The 17526-nt window shown below is 42.5% G+C and overlaps 1 protein-coding gene across 1 annotated transcript in view; it reads right to left on the bottom strand.

The window, feature by feature from the left end:
* Nucleotides 1-17239, bottom strand: part of ANXA4 (annexin A4) — a 33821-nt gene extending 16582 nt beyond the window's left edge. The window contains exons 1-6 of the mRNA XM_005867800.2: nt 17146-17239; nt 12422-12509; nt 7678-7772; nt 4367-4480; nt 3203-3293; nt 1540-1619 (exon numbers count right to left, since the gene is read on the bottom strand). Coding sequence (XP_005867862.1) covers nt 1540-1619; nt 3203-3293; nt 4367-4480; nt 7678-7772; nt 12422-12509; nt 17146-17148 — 471 coding nt within the window. The 5' untranslated portion in view covers nt 17149-17239. The remainder of the gene's footprint in view (nt 1-1539; nt 1620-3202; nt 3294-4366; nt 4481-7677; nt 7773-12421; nt 12510-17145) is intronic.
* Between the last annotated feature and the right edge of the window lie 287 nt (nt 17240-17526).

A 17526-nucleotide genomic window follows, 5' to 3' on the forward strand; every position in this document is an offset into this window, starting at 1 on the left:
ATCCCCTATTGACCCCCTCCCCCATTCGGAGATGGGCCAGCCGGCCTACCACCCACAGCCCCTCCCCACAGCTGGCCCTGCCCCCAATTGGCCCCACCCCCACCCCAATCAGGGGTGGGCCAGCCAGCCGGACCCCACCAGTGCACGAATTTGTGCACTGGGCCTCTAGTGGTAAATAAGGAGGAAAAGGGGGAAAATGGGTAAGAAGTAAGAAATGCCAGCTGCATTACTAAGTAAATATCAGAGGCGGAGCAAGATGGGAGTTGGCAATGATTTCCAGGGTTTTGCTTTGAACAATAACAATATTAACAAAAAAAGACAAGTCAGGAAGAAGAACTAATGTGGAGGCAAAATGAGTTTAGTTTAGGAGGACCAATTTGAGGTGATGGCAGAATATCTATAAGGAAACCTCTAAAAAGCAGCGAGAAATGAATTTCACACTTAGGAAGGAGGTCAGGGATAAAGATATAATTGGGAAGTCATGTGAAATATCTCATGTATCATCTCTTTTCTGGCACCCCTGCTCCAACACTAGCCCTGAACTGCTTTATTTCTCATATAGACTATTGAGGCGAGTTTCTACCTCGTCTTCCAGCCTCCAATTCATTGCCATGACAATTAATCTTACCCACGACTATTACATTACTCTTGTAAAAATGCAGTTCTAACTGCATCATTCTACTGCTCCCAACCCTTCAGTGGCTCCCTACTGCTCTCCAAAGTGTAACTCTTCCCAACATAGAATCCCAGTTCATCCTTCCATCTTGTTAATAGAATTACCAGCCTGGCTGCTCAGTCTGTTGTTCCCAGATCACACCCCGTGTTTCCTGCCTCCTTGCCTTCTTCTTGCTTTCTTCTTGTCTGGAATGTACCCAACCACACCTCTGCTTCTTGACATCCTAGCAAGACTCCAAGTCCTCTCTGAACCTGCACCTCTGCTGTGAAGCCTTTTGTTTGCTTCTGTAGCCAAAATTCTCCTTGAATCTTCCTTTTACTCTGTGTCTCTTCTTAGAAACGTATGCTTCAAGCCTTTATAGTAACCGTGTGCCTGATATATTCCCTATGACAATACTAGAGGCCCGGTGCACGAATTCGTGCCTGGATAGGGTCTGGCCGGCCAGTCCTGATCAGGGCTGATTGGGCCAGGCTGGCCGGGCTGAGGGGCCAACCACCCCCTGGTTGAACTCCTGGTAGAACTCCTGGTTGAACTCCGGTCGAGGGGACAATTGGATGTTAGCCTTTTATTATATAGGATACTCCTAAAGCCCAGGAACTGCCTGTTAATCATCCTCATAACTCTCAATGTATTAAGTCATAAGGAGACCAGGCTCATATTAAGTACTTGTACATACGAATTAGAACCAATGGATGTACATGCCTAGTCAGAGTTTCTAAAGGAGAGAAGATAAAACACCACAGAGGCCCAAGAATGTTCACATTTGGGAAGCTGAAAGGATGAGAGCCTGGAAACAGGAATAGAGTGAGCATGCCAATAAGCCCGACCCCTATCAGAAGCAGCCAGCAGAGGGCACCACTCACAGCGGACAGAGACACCAGGACCCGCTGGAACATGAAGGACGTGTCAGAGCGAATGTCATCTTCAAGGCTCCTCCCGTATTCTAGCAAGAAAGTAAGACTGGCCACATCAGGATGGAGCCCTGTTCCGCGCTGAGCCACACTCCAGAGCCCTCTGTCCCCTCCGGGAACAGCCTGTTTACCCAAGCAGCTCCTCATGAGGTTTTTCACTTTACGCACAGTTTCTCAAAAACAACTCTGGTAAAATGGCCACCATAAGTGCAGCTTGTCATTATAGTGGAAACAAGATGTTCTTGTTCCTTACAGTCGGAGGTGGAGAAGGCTGGGCCGTAACCCTCACTGCTCCTACTCTTGAGGGGGCTGTCTAAACATGGTTTTCAGTGACGGAGAGAACAGTAACCATTGAAAAACAAATACAGTGGAGTTTCAGAACCACGTTTGGGAACACGCTGGGGGTTGTCAAGCCCCAATTCTAGCACGTGCCTTTTCTGCCATGTCACTCAGTTAAGCTCCAACCCTTACAGCCCTCTAGCTGCCCTTCTCACGGGGGGAAGACTGCCTTCGGCAGACGTGGGCATCCAGTGTAGAACCAAACTCCCAAGGTTTAGAACAGCCTTCTCTAAATACTTACCAAAAAGCCATTATTTTTTTTGTTTTCTTTCTACCAAAGTAGTACATATTTATTACAGAAAACTTAGGAAAAAGTAAATAAGTAAAATGCAGGGGTGGGTGGGGGGACTAAAAACAAAAAAAACCCTCACCATAATCTAATCACCCAAAAATAATTATTGATCACATTTTGGTGCATATCCTTCCTTATTTTTACCCCGCATACCCATATTATTGTTCTTTCCATTAAAAAGATGGGATCATGTCATACTATTTTATGATTTGTAGTTTTCACTTATCCATATACCATACTATTTAATGTAACTTAATAATATCCTACAATATACATTTGATGACTACGTAATAGTCTGCGGTGTGGGTGTACCATATTTTATTTAGCTAATCTGCTAAACTGTTGGACATTTTTAGCTAATATAACAAATAACGAATAAACACTATGAGATCTAAACCTTTGTGCATTCTTTATTATATCCTTAGGGCAAAAAGGCAGGCATCATTTCAGGCTCTTCATATGTACCAGCCTCTGGAGATTTTTAAGAAGGGAATAATGGCTATCTTCCTGAGATGGCTGGAGGACATATAGTCCAGTCTGAATGAAGGTAAGGAGTTGGGTGAGACAGCCTCTCCAGGCCATTCCCTGGAAAAGATTCACTGGTGCCACCACTTTTGAACAAGCACCTTCGATTCTCTGATAATAAGGAACAACTTTCCAGCTTTCAGAGTAATGAATGGTAGTAGGTCCCTTAGGCACTGGGTAGCCGACGTAGAGTAAACAAATTCCCCTGAGAAGTCATGGGAAGCCAACAGACGCTGGGTAGCCGACCTAGAGTAACAAATTCCCCTGAGAAGTCATGGGAAGCCAACAGACAATCATTTGTCTGGACAGGGATCTGCCTTGACATGGAGCTTAGAAGTGAGGATCCCTCGTAGTGTTGTTTCTATGAAGAAAGTCTGATCCGTGGGTAACCTGCCATTGCTAGTCTAGTTCTCAGATCACCATGAAACCTCAGCCAGGGCCACAGAGGATGCTACATACGCAGTTGGTAGGTCTCGTTGATGCGCCGGATCTCCTCAGGTGTCCGGGAGGCCAGGATCTCGATCAGGCAGCCCTCATCCGTGCCAGCCCCCTACACGGGAAACCCAGAGGAGAGGGCTTTGTGAGTCAGTTCACAAAGTCCAGTCCCAGAGAGAGAAGGAATAGAACCAGGAATCTGCAGAGAATAAAGACTACCCACAGGGTTCTAGCGACAGGATTTTCTCCTTTTTAATTGTCCTGCTCAAATTCCAATGCATTTACAGTGATCACTGCTAATAAAACAAACATGTATGGGGTGTTTCTATGTGTTGGTTACTGTGCCAGGCTAGGCACAGTTTCTGCTCTCCAGGGGCTTACTCTTCCCTAGATCGGGCTGTGCTTTCCCTTGAAAGGCAGCATCTTCAGGCAAAGGCTGTTATGTCCTTGTTTTTCAAGAACCATCCATGAGACTAAATATTTATTGACACGGTTGAGGAGAGTACTTGGATTTGAAGGTTAAACTTGGTCATTAAAAATCAGCAGAGCCCTGGGCTGAAGCACAGTGGCTGGGCATCCAGGGAGGCTGAGAACGCTTTTCTGCCAGTTCTGAGCCTGCAGCAGACCCAGAGGCTCCCCAAGGTGTCAGTAGCAAAGTTTCATGTCTCAAACGTAGCTAACACGGCAAGAAAGCTTCTGGAGCGACACCAAAAGCACTGTAACCACTCCCTACGGAGCCACAGGAAAGAGAATAATTCCATACCTTTTGGAAAAACAACTTTTTAAAAAAATATTTTTTTTTATTGATTTCAGAGAGAAAGGGAGGGGGAAAGAGAGATAGAAACATCAATGACGAGAGAGGATCATTGATTGGCTGCCTCCTGCACCCCCGCAACTGGGGATCCAACCTGGGGCATGTGCCCTGACCAGGAATCAAACCGTGACCTGCTGGTTTATAGGTCCACGCTCAACCATGAAGCCCCAGCAGCCGGGCTGGAAAACAACTTTTAAATTACAATTGCTATAGTGTAATGCCATGTTTTCAAGTTGTCATCAAGGAAGGAAAACCTTTCTCCTAGGCCTCAGCCCCACTCCTCCCCGCTCACAGGGCCTTTGTCAGGGTTTCAGGAGAAAGCTCATAGATTTGCACCAGCAGCATGGGGAGCGCGAGAGGAGAAAAGCACAGACCTTCATAGCTCTTCGCAGCTCCTCCACATCGTACAGCACGGTGGGCGTCATCATCCCCACGATCACACGCTCAAACTTGCCAGTCAGTTCCGACTTCAAGTCATCTATCAGGTCCTGCAACGCAAGAAAGCAGCTTGCTTAACCGCTACGGGAACTCAAACTAGTCGCTCTCCAAGTGTGGTCCCTGGGTCTTCGCAACCCTTTCAGTGGACCTGCAAAGCCAAAGCTATCTTCATAATAACACTAAGACATCATCTGCCTCCTCACTGTCCTTCTCTCACAATTGTAGAGTGGAGTTTTCCAGAGACTATTTGATATATCAACAAATCTACAGGTATGTTAAAAGGCTATTAAGACACTCCTCCCTTTTGCAACTACATATCTGTACAAGACCAGGTTTTCTTCATATACTTCAACCAAAGCCACACAATAGCAAACAAACAATGAAGAAGCAGATATGAGAATCTAGCTGTCTTCCAATAAGCCAAGCATCACAGAACTTTGAAAAATATAAAACAATGCCAATCTTCTCACTAAAATTCTTTTTTTGGAATATGTAGCCATTTCTCATGAAAATGTTATTTGTATTAACATGTGACGGCTTTATAATTTTCTTAATAAATTAACAACAAATACGTATTTTTAAATGTCCTAAATTCTAATTTCTAATATGGTAAATATCAATAGATATAACCCATAAAAACAAAATGTTCTAAATAATTTAAGAGTATAAAGGTGTCCCGAGATCAGAAAGTTTATAGACACCAATGTAAATGTATTTGTACACAAAACAATATATGTATTTCCAGTCAATATTCACTTATGACATTTTTTTCAATTACAGTTTACATTCAATATTATTCTGTATTAGTTTCAGATATAAAGTATAGTGGTTAGAAATCATGTACTTTATAGAGTGGTCTCCCTGATATTTCAAGTACCCACCTTGCCCCATACATAGTTATTACGATATTATTGACTATATTCCCTATGCTGTACTTTATTCATAAATTTTTTTAATTCTCACCCGAGGATATTTTTCCATTGATTTTTAGAGAGAGGGAAAGACAGAGAGAAATACTGATGTGAGAGAAATACAGCGATTGGCTGCCTCCTGCATGATCCCCAACCAGGGCCCAGGCCAGGGAGGAGCCTTCAACTGAGGTACATGCCTCTGACCAGAATTGAACCCGGGACCCTTCAGCCCAAAGGCTGACCCTCTATCCACTGAGCCAAACTGGCTAGGGCCCTATGCTGTACTTTACATCCTCATGACTATTTTGTGACTACCAATGTGTACTTCTTAACCCCTTCTCCTTTTTCACCCAGTCTCCCAATCACCCTCCCCTCATTTTGTTCTCTGTATCTGAGTCTTACCCTATGACATTTTTAATAGCTGCAGAAATTTCTATATATAAATGCAATATAATTTCTTTAACCAGTTCCCTGTTTCTCTCTTTCTAATGTTGTATACACAGGCATTTAGTTGTATCTTTGTGGTCATTCATAATTATTTCTTACAGCTCAATTCCTAAAAAGAACTGTAATTATTTGGACAAAGTACCAAATTCTAAAAACATTTATTCGCATTTCCAGGTTGGGAGAGTTTAAGAACCAGCTTAAGATCAACCAACCAATAAGGAGCCAAGCTGCTATTCAAGTCCAGATCTCTGATCCCATAGCACAGTGTTTCAATCTATTGTGAATATTTTTATATTACATCCACATATCAAATGAATGAGTGAACAAATACATTAGTGCTTAATCCATTAAGGTTGGTCATCTTAAGAAACTGCCATTAGATTAGCTTAGTTCTGAAGTTTGGAATAATTAACCGCAAATGTGTGGGGCAACATGCTTTAGTTCCCACATCACATGCACACCCATGCCTTATTTGTGGTCATTAAATTTCATTTGGAATGGAGCTAGTCTGAGCTATGGATAATCACATTCCCTACTGGGGTGCCCAGCAAGGTTTGCATGCAGATGCCCTGGGGAGCAGCTGAGCCAGGCCTGTCCCTATCCCACCCAGCAGTTTAATGCCTACCTTTGAGTAGTAGCCACAGTCTGACTGGTTGTAAAGTATTTCAAGAATAGAAACACTTGCCCTGACCGGTTTGTCTCAGTGGATAGAACCTCGGGCCGTGGACTGAAAGGTCCCGGGTTCAATTCCAGTCGAGGGCATGTATCTTGGTTGTGGGCTCAATCCCCAGTAGTGGGCGTGCAGGAGGCAGCTGATCGATGTTTCTCTCTCATCGATGTTTCTAACTCTCTATCCCTTTCCCTTCCTCTCTGTGTAAAAAAAAAAAAAGTCAATAAAAAAAAAAGAGAGCCCTAGCCGGTTTGGCTTCGTGGATAGAGCGGTGGCCTGTGGACTGAAGGGTCCCCGATTCAATACCGGTCAAGGGCACATGTCCGCATTGCATGCTCAATCCCCAGTAGGGGGCGTGCAGGAGGCAGCCAATCAATGATTCTCTCTCATCATTGATGTTTCTATCTCTCTCTCCCTCTCCCTTCCTCTCTAAAATCAATAATATATATACATATATTTTTAAAAAGAATAGAAACACTTATCAGAGTTTCTGGACTCTGAGACCTGGAAAGCTCATTGATGTTTCCTCAATAAAAAGATTCTCACTCATCACACAGGTAGGTTTTCAGTGATGTGGAAAAACGGGATGTGATGACTCTGGTAAGTGAGTCATTGAAAATGACTGAAAGAGGGTTCCTAAGGGGTGTGGGATTCAAACCAGAAGGGGAAAACATGGTGAATAAACAACCTCTGAATGCATACATTAATGAATTGCACACATATACACAAACACATAAGCCCCATTCTAGAATCTGAGGGGTTCCTCAATTGAGGATCATCAAAGGAATGCACATATGCTTCAGATAGGTTTATGTGGGAGCGATGGAATAGACCCTAAACCCTAGGAGAGCCTGTTTAAAACAAACTGGATTTAAATATTTTAGTCAGTGTGGAGGGTCTTCATCCACAGTGGCCTAAAAGAAGCCTAGTCAGGGTCAGGGAGCAATGCTGCAAGCTCAGCTCTGCCTGGGGCTCAATGCTTGAGTCCATTCAACAACCAGGTCCCTGCAAGGACTTGGGTGGGAAGAGACCAAGCTTGGCCCTGAGCTCTGTGAATCAAGAGCTCCCTGAAATCTCTTCTTGCCAAGGAGAGGTGAGGAAGTGTGTTGAAACCGCTTTGTGTGTTTTTTTCAAGAACAACTTTAAACAAGACAAAGCATCCACCTTTCAAAAACACGGGGCCACTTCGGGCATCTAGATCAGAGCGACTGTGACCTACCCTGCCGATGGTGGTTTTGTAGGCCGTCCTGATTTCCTGGCGCTGGGCCGTGTTGCGGTAGGCGAGCACACTGATGATGGCATCCTCGTCGGTGCCTGGCGGTGTAGCGAAGACAGTGAGTGTGATTTGAGAGAGGAATGAGAAAATGAGTTCCTCTGTGGAAACTGAAGTCACCCAAACTCATGCAGAGAGCTTTCTAAGAAAAGAGGTTTGTTTGTTTTGGGGGAACACAGACACTAGTCTTAGTCTCTCTAACAATATACCACCCAACAAAATAGTTAACTTCTTTGAGCATTAGTTTCCTTATCTATAAATGTGAGTGATCTCAAGGTCACTACAAGTGTTACCTAGAGCAATTAACAGCAATTTACCAGTGTGATGCAAGAATTTTTAAAACATGCAATACTTGACTATTTAAAAGGCACTGACCTCTTTTCCCTTAGATTGCCAAATAAGAAAATGACAACAGCCAACACAACAATGTTTGCTGGGTGTGAATGCCCCATCTGAACCATAAATATATAGGTCATATAACACAACTGCATCTTATTATTCATGTCGCATATTAAGGTTGCATCTGATTGGTTAATTCTTGGTAACAGAAATCCTTATATACAAGTATAGGCACCTGATTTTTTAAAAAGTCACTTTGGAGCAAAAGGGTACATAATTACTATTATTTTTTTGCAAGTCAATCAAAATTATACCTAAATTTTTGTCAGAATTTTAGCTATTAGTTTATGTGTGCAATGAGATGAAAAAGGTTGAAAATCGCTGACTTAGCACTTAGTCAATAAATGTTGACTGGGATATTCATGTTGCATATTAAGGTTGCACCTGATTGGTTAATTCTTGGTAACAGAAATCCTTATATACAAGAATAGGCACCTGATTTTTTAAAAAGTCACTTTGGAGCAAAAGGGGTACATAATTACTATTATTATTTTTTTGCAAGTCAATCAAAATTATACCTAAATTTTTGTCAGAATTTTAGCTATTAGTTTATGTGTGCAATGAGATGAAAAAGGTTGAAAATCGCTGACTTAGCACTTAGTCAATAAATGTTGATTGGGAGCACGCTTTTTCCCTTCCTCTGGAATTGTTATACTGCCTTTTGGGTCTCCTGTATCTATTTCCATGTTCTTACCTTTTCTCTCCTCATTTTTAATCTCTTTATAATTTTCTCTGAGTTTTGAAACAATTCAAATTTGTCTTTTAATTCACTGATTTGGCACTTTGGCTGCTCACTGCATCTACTGCATTTTAATATAAGTAATTGTGTTTTTCATTTCCAAGCCGTCTTTCCTGATCTCAGATGGTTCCTTTTTTATAATTGCCCATAAATTTCCATGATGCACTACACTACCAAAACTTCCCAATATGAATTACAAATTAGAAATGCCCTAAGTTGTGTTTGCCTGCTTTTTTGCAGCAACTTTTTGACAGGGTCATTTATTCTGATTTTTCAAATTGGTCCCTCGTCTTAGCAATAACTGCATGTTCACATATGTTTCGTGAGTTTTCTGTTTCCTCATTGTTTGTACTGTGTGGGAGTTGTTACGGGTTACAGAAGATTCTATTGAAATATTTCAGAGAGAAATGAAAAACTATAAATTCACCAGGGTGATTCTTTGCAAGATCAGAGATCCAGAAAAATGTGAGGTGTAGGGAAGAAACTACAAGACTTTAAACTTGCATGCCTTAGGCATCCACCTCTCTTCTCTCTCTCTCTCTCTCTCTCTCTCTCTCTCTCTCTCTCTGTAATAGATACAACCATTATTTACTCTTTTAGAAATCTCAGGTAGGGAGAAAAGGCTCATCACCTTTTGTTTACCACATTTTCTGTGAAAGGCACCATCCTTCTTCCAGTCAAGTCTGAACCCTCAAAATAGCTTTGACTTTTTTTTTTTTACCCTCGTTCTTCCTCCACATTGAAATTTCCTGCCAAGTCATGCAAAATCTAGCTCTGGGATCTTTTTTGCATCTGGTCCCTCTTTTAAATTCCTACCACTACCACTCCCATTCAGGATTTTAGGGTTGTTTTTTTTTCTTAAACGACTGCAAAAGTCTGCTAACCCGTATGCTTACCTACCAATCGGTCTTTCTAAAGTTTTGCCAGATCCATTTTCCTAGAAAGAAAAGCTCTCACAGTGTCCCCTCCCCTAACCAGGACTACACAATGGCTCCCCACTGTTTGCTGGCTTTACTACAGGCATTTGAGACTCTGTACAGCATCCCATTCACTAGTGTGAAGAGAGATCCATATAAAAGGATACCAGACAGCCAAACCCACAGACTAAGCTCTTGAATGATTGTACTTGACCCCACTGTGCTGTACTCCATGCTCCTGACCTCCTTCACTACCAGGCTATTGGTTTGTCTCCCTAAGCCTCTCCATTTGGCATCACGATTCTGGCATTGGTTGTTTCCTGGCCAATGCCTTTGGGCCATCCACCCTCCATGTCTGTGACCCCACAGGTGGCCTTTTCAATAGCACTCAAAGACTTCCCTTTGCTACCTGCCTTCTGAGACAGTTCCCAGGCAGCCAACTCCTGCTTTGCAAGTACCTCCTGCTACGAGCGACCTTTCCATGTATTTTTTTAAAACATAGTCAATTTTATTTTCCTTAGACCACAAAATAGAGTCTTTGGTTGTACAAACATCACTAGTTACAGTCTTGCCAAGAGGTCCTGGCTGGGGAGGGAGCTGTTAGTCGGTGGCCAGAACTCCTGAAGGGTCTCTAAAATGCTAACACCCAGGTTAAAAGCCTTTCCATGTATTTACTGTGACTTGCCTAGGCCTCAGCTAAACTGGAAAATGGGACGATCCTCACACTCATCCCATGTCTCTGTTCACACTATTCCATTCACCTGAAACGCATTCTCTGTTAGCGCTACTTATTAAAACTCAATCTGTTTCTCAAAGTCTACATTCTCCAAGAAGTTTTGCCTGATGTCCCCAAATGCAGTGTGGGGGTTCCTATCTCCTCTCTGAACCCTAATAGGATCTTATTTGTGCCCCTCCTATTGCTGTCCTATTACGAACTGGTCACAGTTATTTCTGCATTTGCCTTAGCCACCTTGTCTCCATGGACTAGTTGACCACAAGGACTAGGTTTTATAACCCTTGTCTCCTCCAACCGTCCAACTTCCAACGGCCCACACACAGCAGCACTGAAAAGCACTGGCTCTGCCAAATGTCTCCTGACACTGATTTGACAATTCTGAATGCCATGTGGTCCAAGTTCTGAAATTTTGGTGTTCTTGACATATACCAAAGAATCAGGGTAAACCTGAGAAAAAGAGTGGGCCAGGCACATTTTCCTATTTTTAAAAATGAAAAATAGAAAATGAGGAGATAAATACATGGACTTAGAACAATGATCTGTTCAGAGCTGGGCAGCATTGTAGCAGAGTGGCTCAAACTCCAGCTCTGCAGTCAGACTATCTGCAATTGCCTAGAATCCTGACTTTAACACTGACTACTTCTGAGACCTTGGGCAAGTTAGCAAACCTCCCTAAATCTCAACTTTCTTTTCTTTTTATTTAAAAAAATTTTTTTTATTGATTTCAGAGAGGAAGGGAGAAGGAGAGAGAGATAGAAACATCAATAATGAAGAGAATTATCGATCGGCTGCCTCCTGCACGCCCCCTACTGGAGATCGAGCCCACAACCCAGGCATGTGCCCTGACCGGGAATCCTGGTTCATAGGTCCATGCTCAACCACTGAGCCATGCCGGCCAGGCTAAATCTCAACTTTCACATCAGTAAAAGTGCTATCAGGATTAAAACAGGTAATCCATGTAATCCATTGTGCCTGACACATAGTAGGGCTTACCAAATGTTCATTATTATTGTTATTGTTGCTGCTGCTATTAGGAGCATTGGGGCTAAGTAAAATGATTTCTTCTTAGATAGAAAAACTGAGGACTGAGGCCTCATGGCCAAGATTTTTATCTAAATCTCAGGGAAATTCTAAATAGCAGCTACAACCAGGGAGCACTTCTCCGGCCAAATCTCCACCCAGGCAAGGACCTGGGCCAGGGTAGCCTGCAGTGCACCTGGCATGAAGCCTTGGCCTCAGGGAGCTAAGTGGAGGGTAGTGCGCGGGAAGGCAAGCCCTCCGAGTCGTGTACACACAGTCTTGTCACATAAAGTCCCATACACTGCACGTTGGTCCTGGGCAGGTGTGCCTATCACAGCAACAGGCAGAGGACTCAAGGGAAAGAATGTGACCTTAGCGTGGGCAAGCCGAGCTTGGCACTGGGTCTGTTGACTGTGAGTCATGGCTCAGTTCTATTTACTATGTGTCTTACTATGTTACTTAACTTCTCTGGGGCTCAGTTTCACATTTGTAAAATGGGGCAAAAGTAACAGTAGCAATAGCTGCTTTCACGAAATCACAGGGTGACTGTACATACCCACTGAGATAGTATTTGTGAAAGTGCTTTATGAACCTTATGGCACTACACACACCTAGCATTAATTGAAGAACAAATAAATTTCTAAAAATTTATATATAGATTCAAAGTGCTGTAATGCAAAACAGATTTAAATAATTGGAAAAAGATAGAATGAGAACATTAAATTAAAATGTTTATAGTCGAATTAGTAATTAAGACCCTTCCATCTAATTTGTCCTGAAGAGCCAACTGGTTCCCACTGTGGTTTTTTAGAGTGAGACCTCTTCACAGTGGCCAGTGGACACAGCACTCTGTGCGACTCTGTGACGCACAGCACTTACCCAACCCTTTCATGGCCTTCCTCAGAGTCTGGGCATCTTCAGTGGCATTGAATCCTGAAGCAGCTTTGATGGTGCCTCCTTTGGTTGCCTGAACGCAGAGAAAGAGGTGACTGAGAGGCAGCATCTTACCGACAAGGAAGCATCTCATTCAGCAAAATTTGCTGAGCACCTACCATGGACCAGACACTATTCTAGGTTGCGAGGAAACAATAGGGACCATGAGGGATGAGGTTCCTGCTTTCACGGAGCTGATGTTCTAGTTCAGAGGGGAGGGGAGGGAAGGGCAGATAGTAAACAAGCCAACAAATAAATGTTCCACCAAGTGTCTGGAGGTGAGAAGTGTTATGGATCAGATAGAGAGGTCCTGGGGGGGCTGCTCTGTGGAGGGACGTATAGGCCGAGATCCCAGTGACATGAAGCAGCTGACCATGCAAAGATCAGGGGGAAAGTGTTACAGGCAGAGGGAACAGCTAAGACAAAGGCCCTGGGGCTGGAACTGGCTTTTATGGGAACAGCTGGACAGAGGCCAGGGGGGCTCAAGGGGGTGGGCAAAGAGCAGAGTGGTAAAATTAGTGATACAGCAACCTATGCAGTAATTTTGCTCCCCCAACCCCCCCCTCCACACACACACATAGACAAAGGGAAAAAGAAAATCAAATCTGAATCTGATCAAGCCTCTAGAGCAGTGGTTCTCAACCTTCCTAATGCTGCGACCCTTTAATACAATTCCTCATGTTGTGGTGACCCCCAACCTTAAAATTGTTTTCGTTGCTACTTCATAACTGTAATTTTGCTACTGTTATGAATCATAATGTAAATATCTGATATTCAGGATGTATTAGGCGACCCCTGTGAAAGGGTTGTTCGACCCCCAAAGGGGTCGCAACCCACAGGTTGAGAACCGCTGCTCTAGAGTCAAATACCAACTTACAGTAAATATGAGAGAAGAAAATATTAACCCACACTATAGGGTTATAGATAAATAAATTACAAGGGAAATTAGAAAAGGGAGAGATAGAGAGGAACTACAGCTAAAAAGAGATTTGAAAGGCATATCAATAATCATAAGGGGTGAACCTTATTTGCATCCTGAATCAAACAGTAAAAAAACATGGTATTTATGAGACAATTGGAAATCTGAACACTGAAAATATTGATGATATTAAGGAATCAGTGTTAACATTTTTTTAGGTATGATGATGATACTGTGGTTCTATTTTATTTTTTTATAGGCTATAGTGAGAGGTAGTAAAGCTTAGTGGGGAGGAACACAGAAATCAGAGTGGCATAGACCCGAGTTTGAATCTTGGCTTCAATTCTTTCTAGTTGTATTGTCTAGGGGAAAATTTTCCCACCTGTATATTAAGAATAATGACATCAACTCACAGGGTTGTTGTAATAATGAAGCAGGATAATATAGGAAAGCACTTAGCATAGAACCCAGCAAACAGTGAACTCTAAAACAAAAACTCAACCTCAGTGGCTATCATTACCATAATTAAATATGACTTCAGCAACATCTCCACAATGAACATAATTGTGAAATTCTTATACTGTATATATATTTCTGTTAAAATCCCTAATGCAAGCCTATGGGATAATGCCAAAGCAAAACCCGGAATAGAATATTTGTACAAGGTGTCAAAAACCATGTAGAATAGATGTAAAGCTTTCTAATGATTTAATTTGCCCCAATGATGCAATATGGGTCATCTAAAGGCATGGAGGAGTTTTCTACACTAGGGAAGTTCTCTGGCAAGTCAGACTTGAGCTCTTTGAGCTGGTCCACCTTGGCCTGGCCCTCTCAGGCCCACTCTGGACCACACCAAGCCCATCCAAAGGCCTCAGGTACCACAGAATGTGGGCCTCATCTGCTGAAAGACCAGGCATTCACCTCCTAGACACGGTCAGCATCCAGCACTTGGTCAGCATCCTCATACACCTGACAGAGGAGAGTAGAAATCTATGACCTTAACTTTCTTGGATACTGCTATGGGTGGAATTGTACCCCCATCCCCAAAAAAGATATGTTAAAGTCCTAAGCCCCAGTACTTTAGATTGTGATCTTATTTGGAAATAGGGTCATTGTAGATGTAATTAATAAATTAAGATGGGCCATACTGGAGTAGGTTGATTCTTTAATTCGATATGACTGGTGTCCTTATAAGAAACCAGCATGTGAAGACAGATCCACACAGCGAGGACACCATATGACGATTAAGGCAGAGACGGGAGTGAGGCAGCTGCAAGCCAGGGAACACCTAAAGATTGACAGCAAACCACTCCATAGGTTTTAGAGAGATCATGGCTGTGCCAATCCTTGATTACGGACTTCTGGGCTCCAGAATTGTGAGGAAACAAATTTCTATTATTTTAAGTCACCCAGGTCGTAGTACTTTGTAACAGGAAATTAACACAGGCACTTCTTTTCTTCTACTATATATTGCCTATAATAAGCATATTTATAATTTGCTATCAAAATTCCAACATGGCCTAATTCAGCCCTTGACCCTACCACGAGACAGCTTCCTGAGTTGAATGTTTCACAAGGTTCTTTTGGAACTCCAGTGTTGAAAAAAAAATTGGATGGTACTCAAACACTACATTCAAAATGCATTACTAAGGGACTAAGAGATGAAAATTACTAACAAGATGAATCGATAGAGGGATTTGCAAACATGGTTCAGCTTATCAATTAGCATTCTTAGTGACTCTTTTTTTCCAGGAAAAAGATAAGCTTGGGAAATTTGTTCCTGTCACCTCTAAAATATTTGTATTGATTACATTCCAGGGCATAATGTACCATTATTCATTCTGGGAAGGCAGGGGATTCCACCCCAGAAAAATTTCTTGTGATAGCAGGCAAAGGAAACAGGAAGGATGTGGGGGAGAATGACAAAAATGAATAGCTAGAAATAGGTCATATATCACAACCAATGAGATATTATCCAGTTATTGAAATGATAATAAAGGTGATAAAAGTAAAAAGGATTGGATGCAACATAATGGAATACTAATCAACAATAAAAAGCAATGGAGTAACAAACTGCTGATACAGCAACACAGATGGATTACAAAATATATAATGCTCAGCAATAGAAGCCAGACACAGAAGAGTATCTCTCATCACTAAGTAACAATCATGATGGGAAAACAGGCCCTAGGAGGAAAGATGAGAGCAACTGAGGTAATTTTCCTCGAGTAGAAAGCACATTAAAGGATCTCTTGATTACAGTCATCACCTGTGGGAAGGCTGTGAACTTGTTACGGACAGGAAGGGTGTCCTATTAATTTTGAGTCCCCAGAGCCAAATACCATATCTGGCACAAAGTAAGGGCACTGTAAACATTTCTGAATAAATGTTTGACATGTCCAAGGAGAATCTATCAAGAAGGAATGAATTTTAAATGAAAGCATAAATGATTTGGAACAGACATGAGTAAGCTTTTGACTGCCTGGGATGATGAAGAAAATTCTGGAATGTGTAACGTAAACACTTTTTTAAATATTACTATTTGTTCAGGATAGTTTACAAGTCCATCTTCCTAAAGGAAGGCGTCCAGATCTGACAGGATCTCTAGTTCTCCCCAGGTATAAGATTCTACTTCTATTATTCTCTTCCCAAACACCAGGGGTCAGAATCACCTGCCTATTCAGAAACCGTATTTGGGTGGGAGAAGGAGAGCAGATGGCCAGCCTCAGGTAGAGCCATGTTTGCAACTAAGAGTCTCAGTTTCCATCTCACCTTGAACTTTCTGGAATCCTCAAAGGGATTCAATTGCCCGCCTGTCTCAAAGATCAGATCACCAAGCTCTGAGGAGTCCAGTCACAGTCAAAAGCAGGAGGCAGATGACAAGCCCATATGCCGGATACTGCCTTCTTGATGAGTCTGTAACCATGGGGTTACACCAAAATGGGGACGGCACTCATCTCCTGATGGTATAATCTACAGGGTTTTCAGTTTTTCCTTTTTCTTTGCCTAAATGTTCTATAATGGCCTACAACTTGTTTCTGTATTTCAGGATGTTAGAAGGATTCAAAGGATTCTCTTTGAATGAATTTTCAGGGTCAAGTTACTCACCACCCCCAAAAGAAATTAAAATGGTGCTTAAAAAAAAACACTGGCCCTAACCGGTTTGGCTCAGTGGATAGAGCGTCGGCCTGCGGACTGAAGGGTCCCAGATTCGATTCCGGTCAAGGGCATGTACCTTGGTTGCAGGCACATCCCCAGTAAGGAGTGTGCAGGAGGCAGCTGATCGATGTTTCTCTCTCATCGATTTTTCTAACTCTCTATCCTTTTCCCTTTCCCTTTCTCTCTGTAAAAAATCCATAAAATATATTTTTAAAAAAAACAACAACTGCCTTGCCCTAGCTGGTTTGGCTCAGTGGATAGAGCGTTGGCCTGTGGACTGAAGGGTCCCAGGTTCGATTCCTGTCAAGGGCACATGCCTGGGTTGTGGCCTCCATCTCCAAGCGGGGGCGTGCAGGAGGCAGCCAATCAATGATTCTCTCTCATCATGGATGTTCCTATCTCTCTCTCCCTCTCCCTTCCTCTCTGAAATCAATAAAAATATTAAAAACAAAGAAAGAAACTGCCTTTTCATTTCCTCCTCCCTGCCCTCTGTTGAGCAAACAACCCTCTGTGTAAGTCAATAGCCACTGAGTAAGCATCCTGTACCTGTCTGCGGCTGGCACCAGGTAGGGTGAGGCACTCCACAACTTACCATGCTGTCTCAAGATCAGAGTTCAGTCACCCGAGCAGAAGTTCTTCTGTGATAAAAGCAGAGGGAAAATTACTGATGTTAAGGAAGTGCCTTTAAAATCATTAATCTGGACAATTTACAGTTTGCACAAAGTTAAACCATAGGGAAATGACACCCGATTTCATCAAAAGGCCAGCTATCGATTAGCCAAAGATACAAGGGCCAGGCTAATAATTAAAGAGAAACTGTTTGAACACGTAAGTTTATTATACCAGCAAAATACTTTCCTGCTTGCTCTTCTGTTTGGAGATACACATTACAGAAATGATTCCTTTTTTGTTACAGTGAAGTACATTATTGTACTCAGCAAAACCTAGATTCTGAACTGTATGTTCTAGTGGA

The sequence above is a fragment of the Myotis brandtii genome, unplaced genomic scaffold, assembly GCF_000412655.1.
Source record: "Myotis brandtii unplaced genomic scaffold, ASM41265v1 scaffold251, whole genome shotgun sequence".
NCBI classification, from domain to species: Eukaryota; Metazoa; Chordata; class Mammalia; order Chiroptera; family Vespertilionidae; genus Myotis; species Myotis brandtii.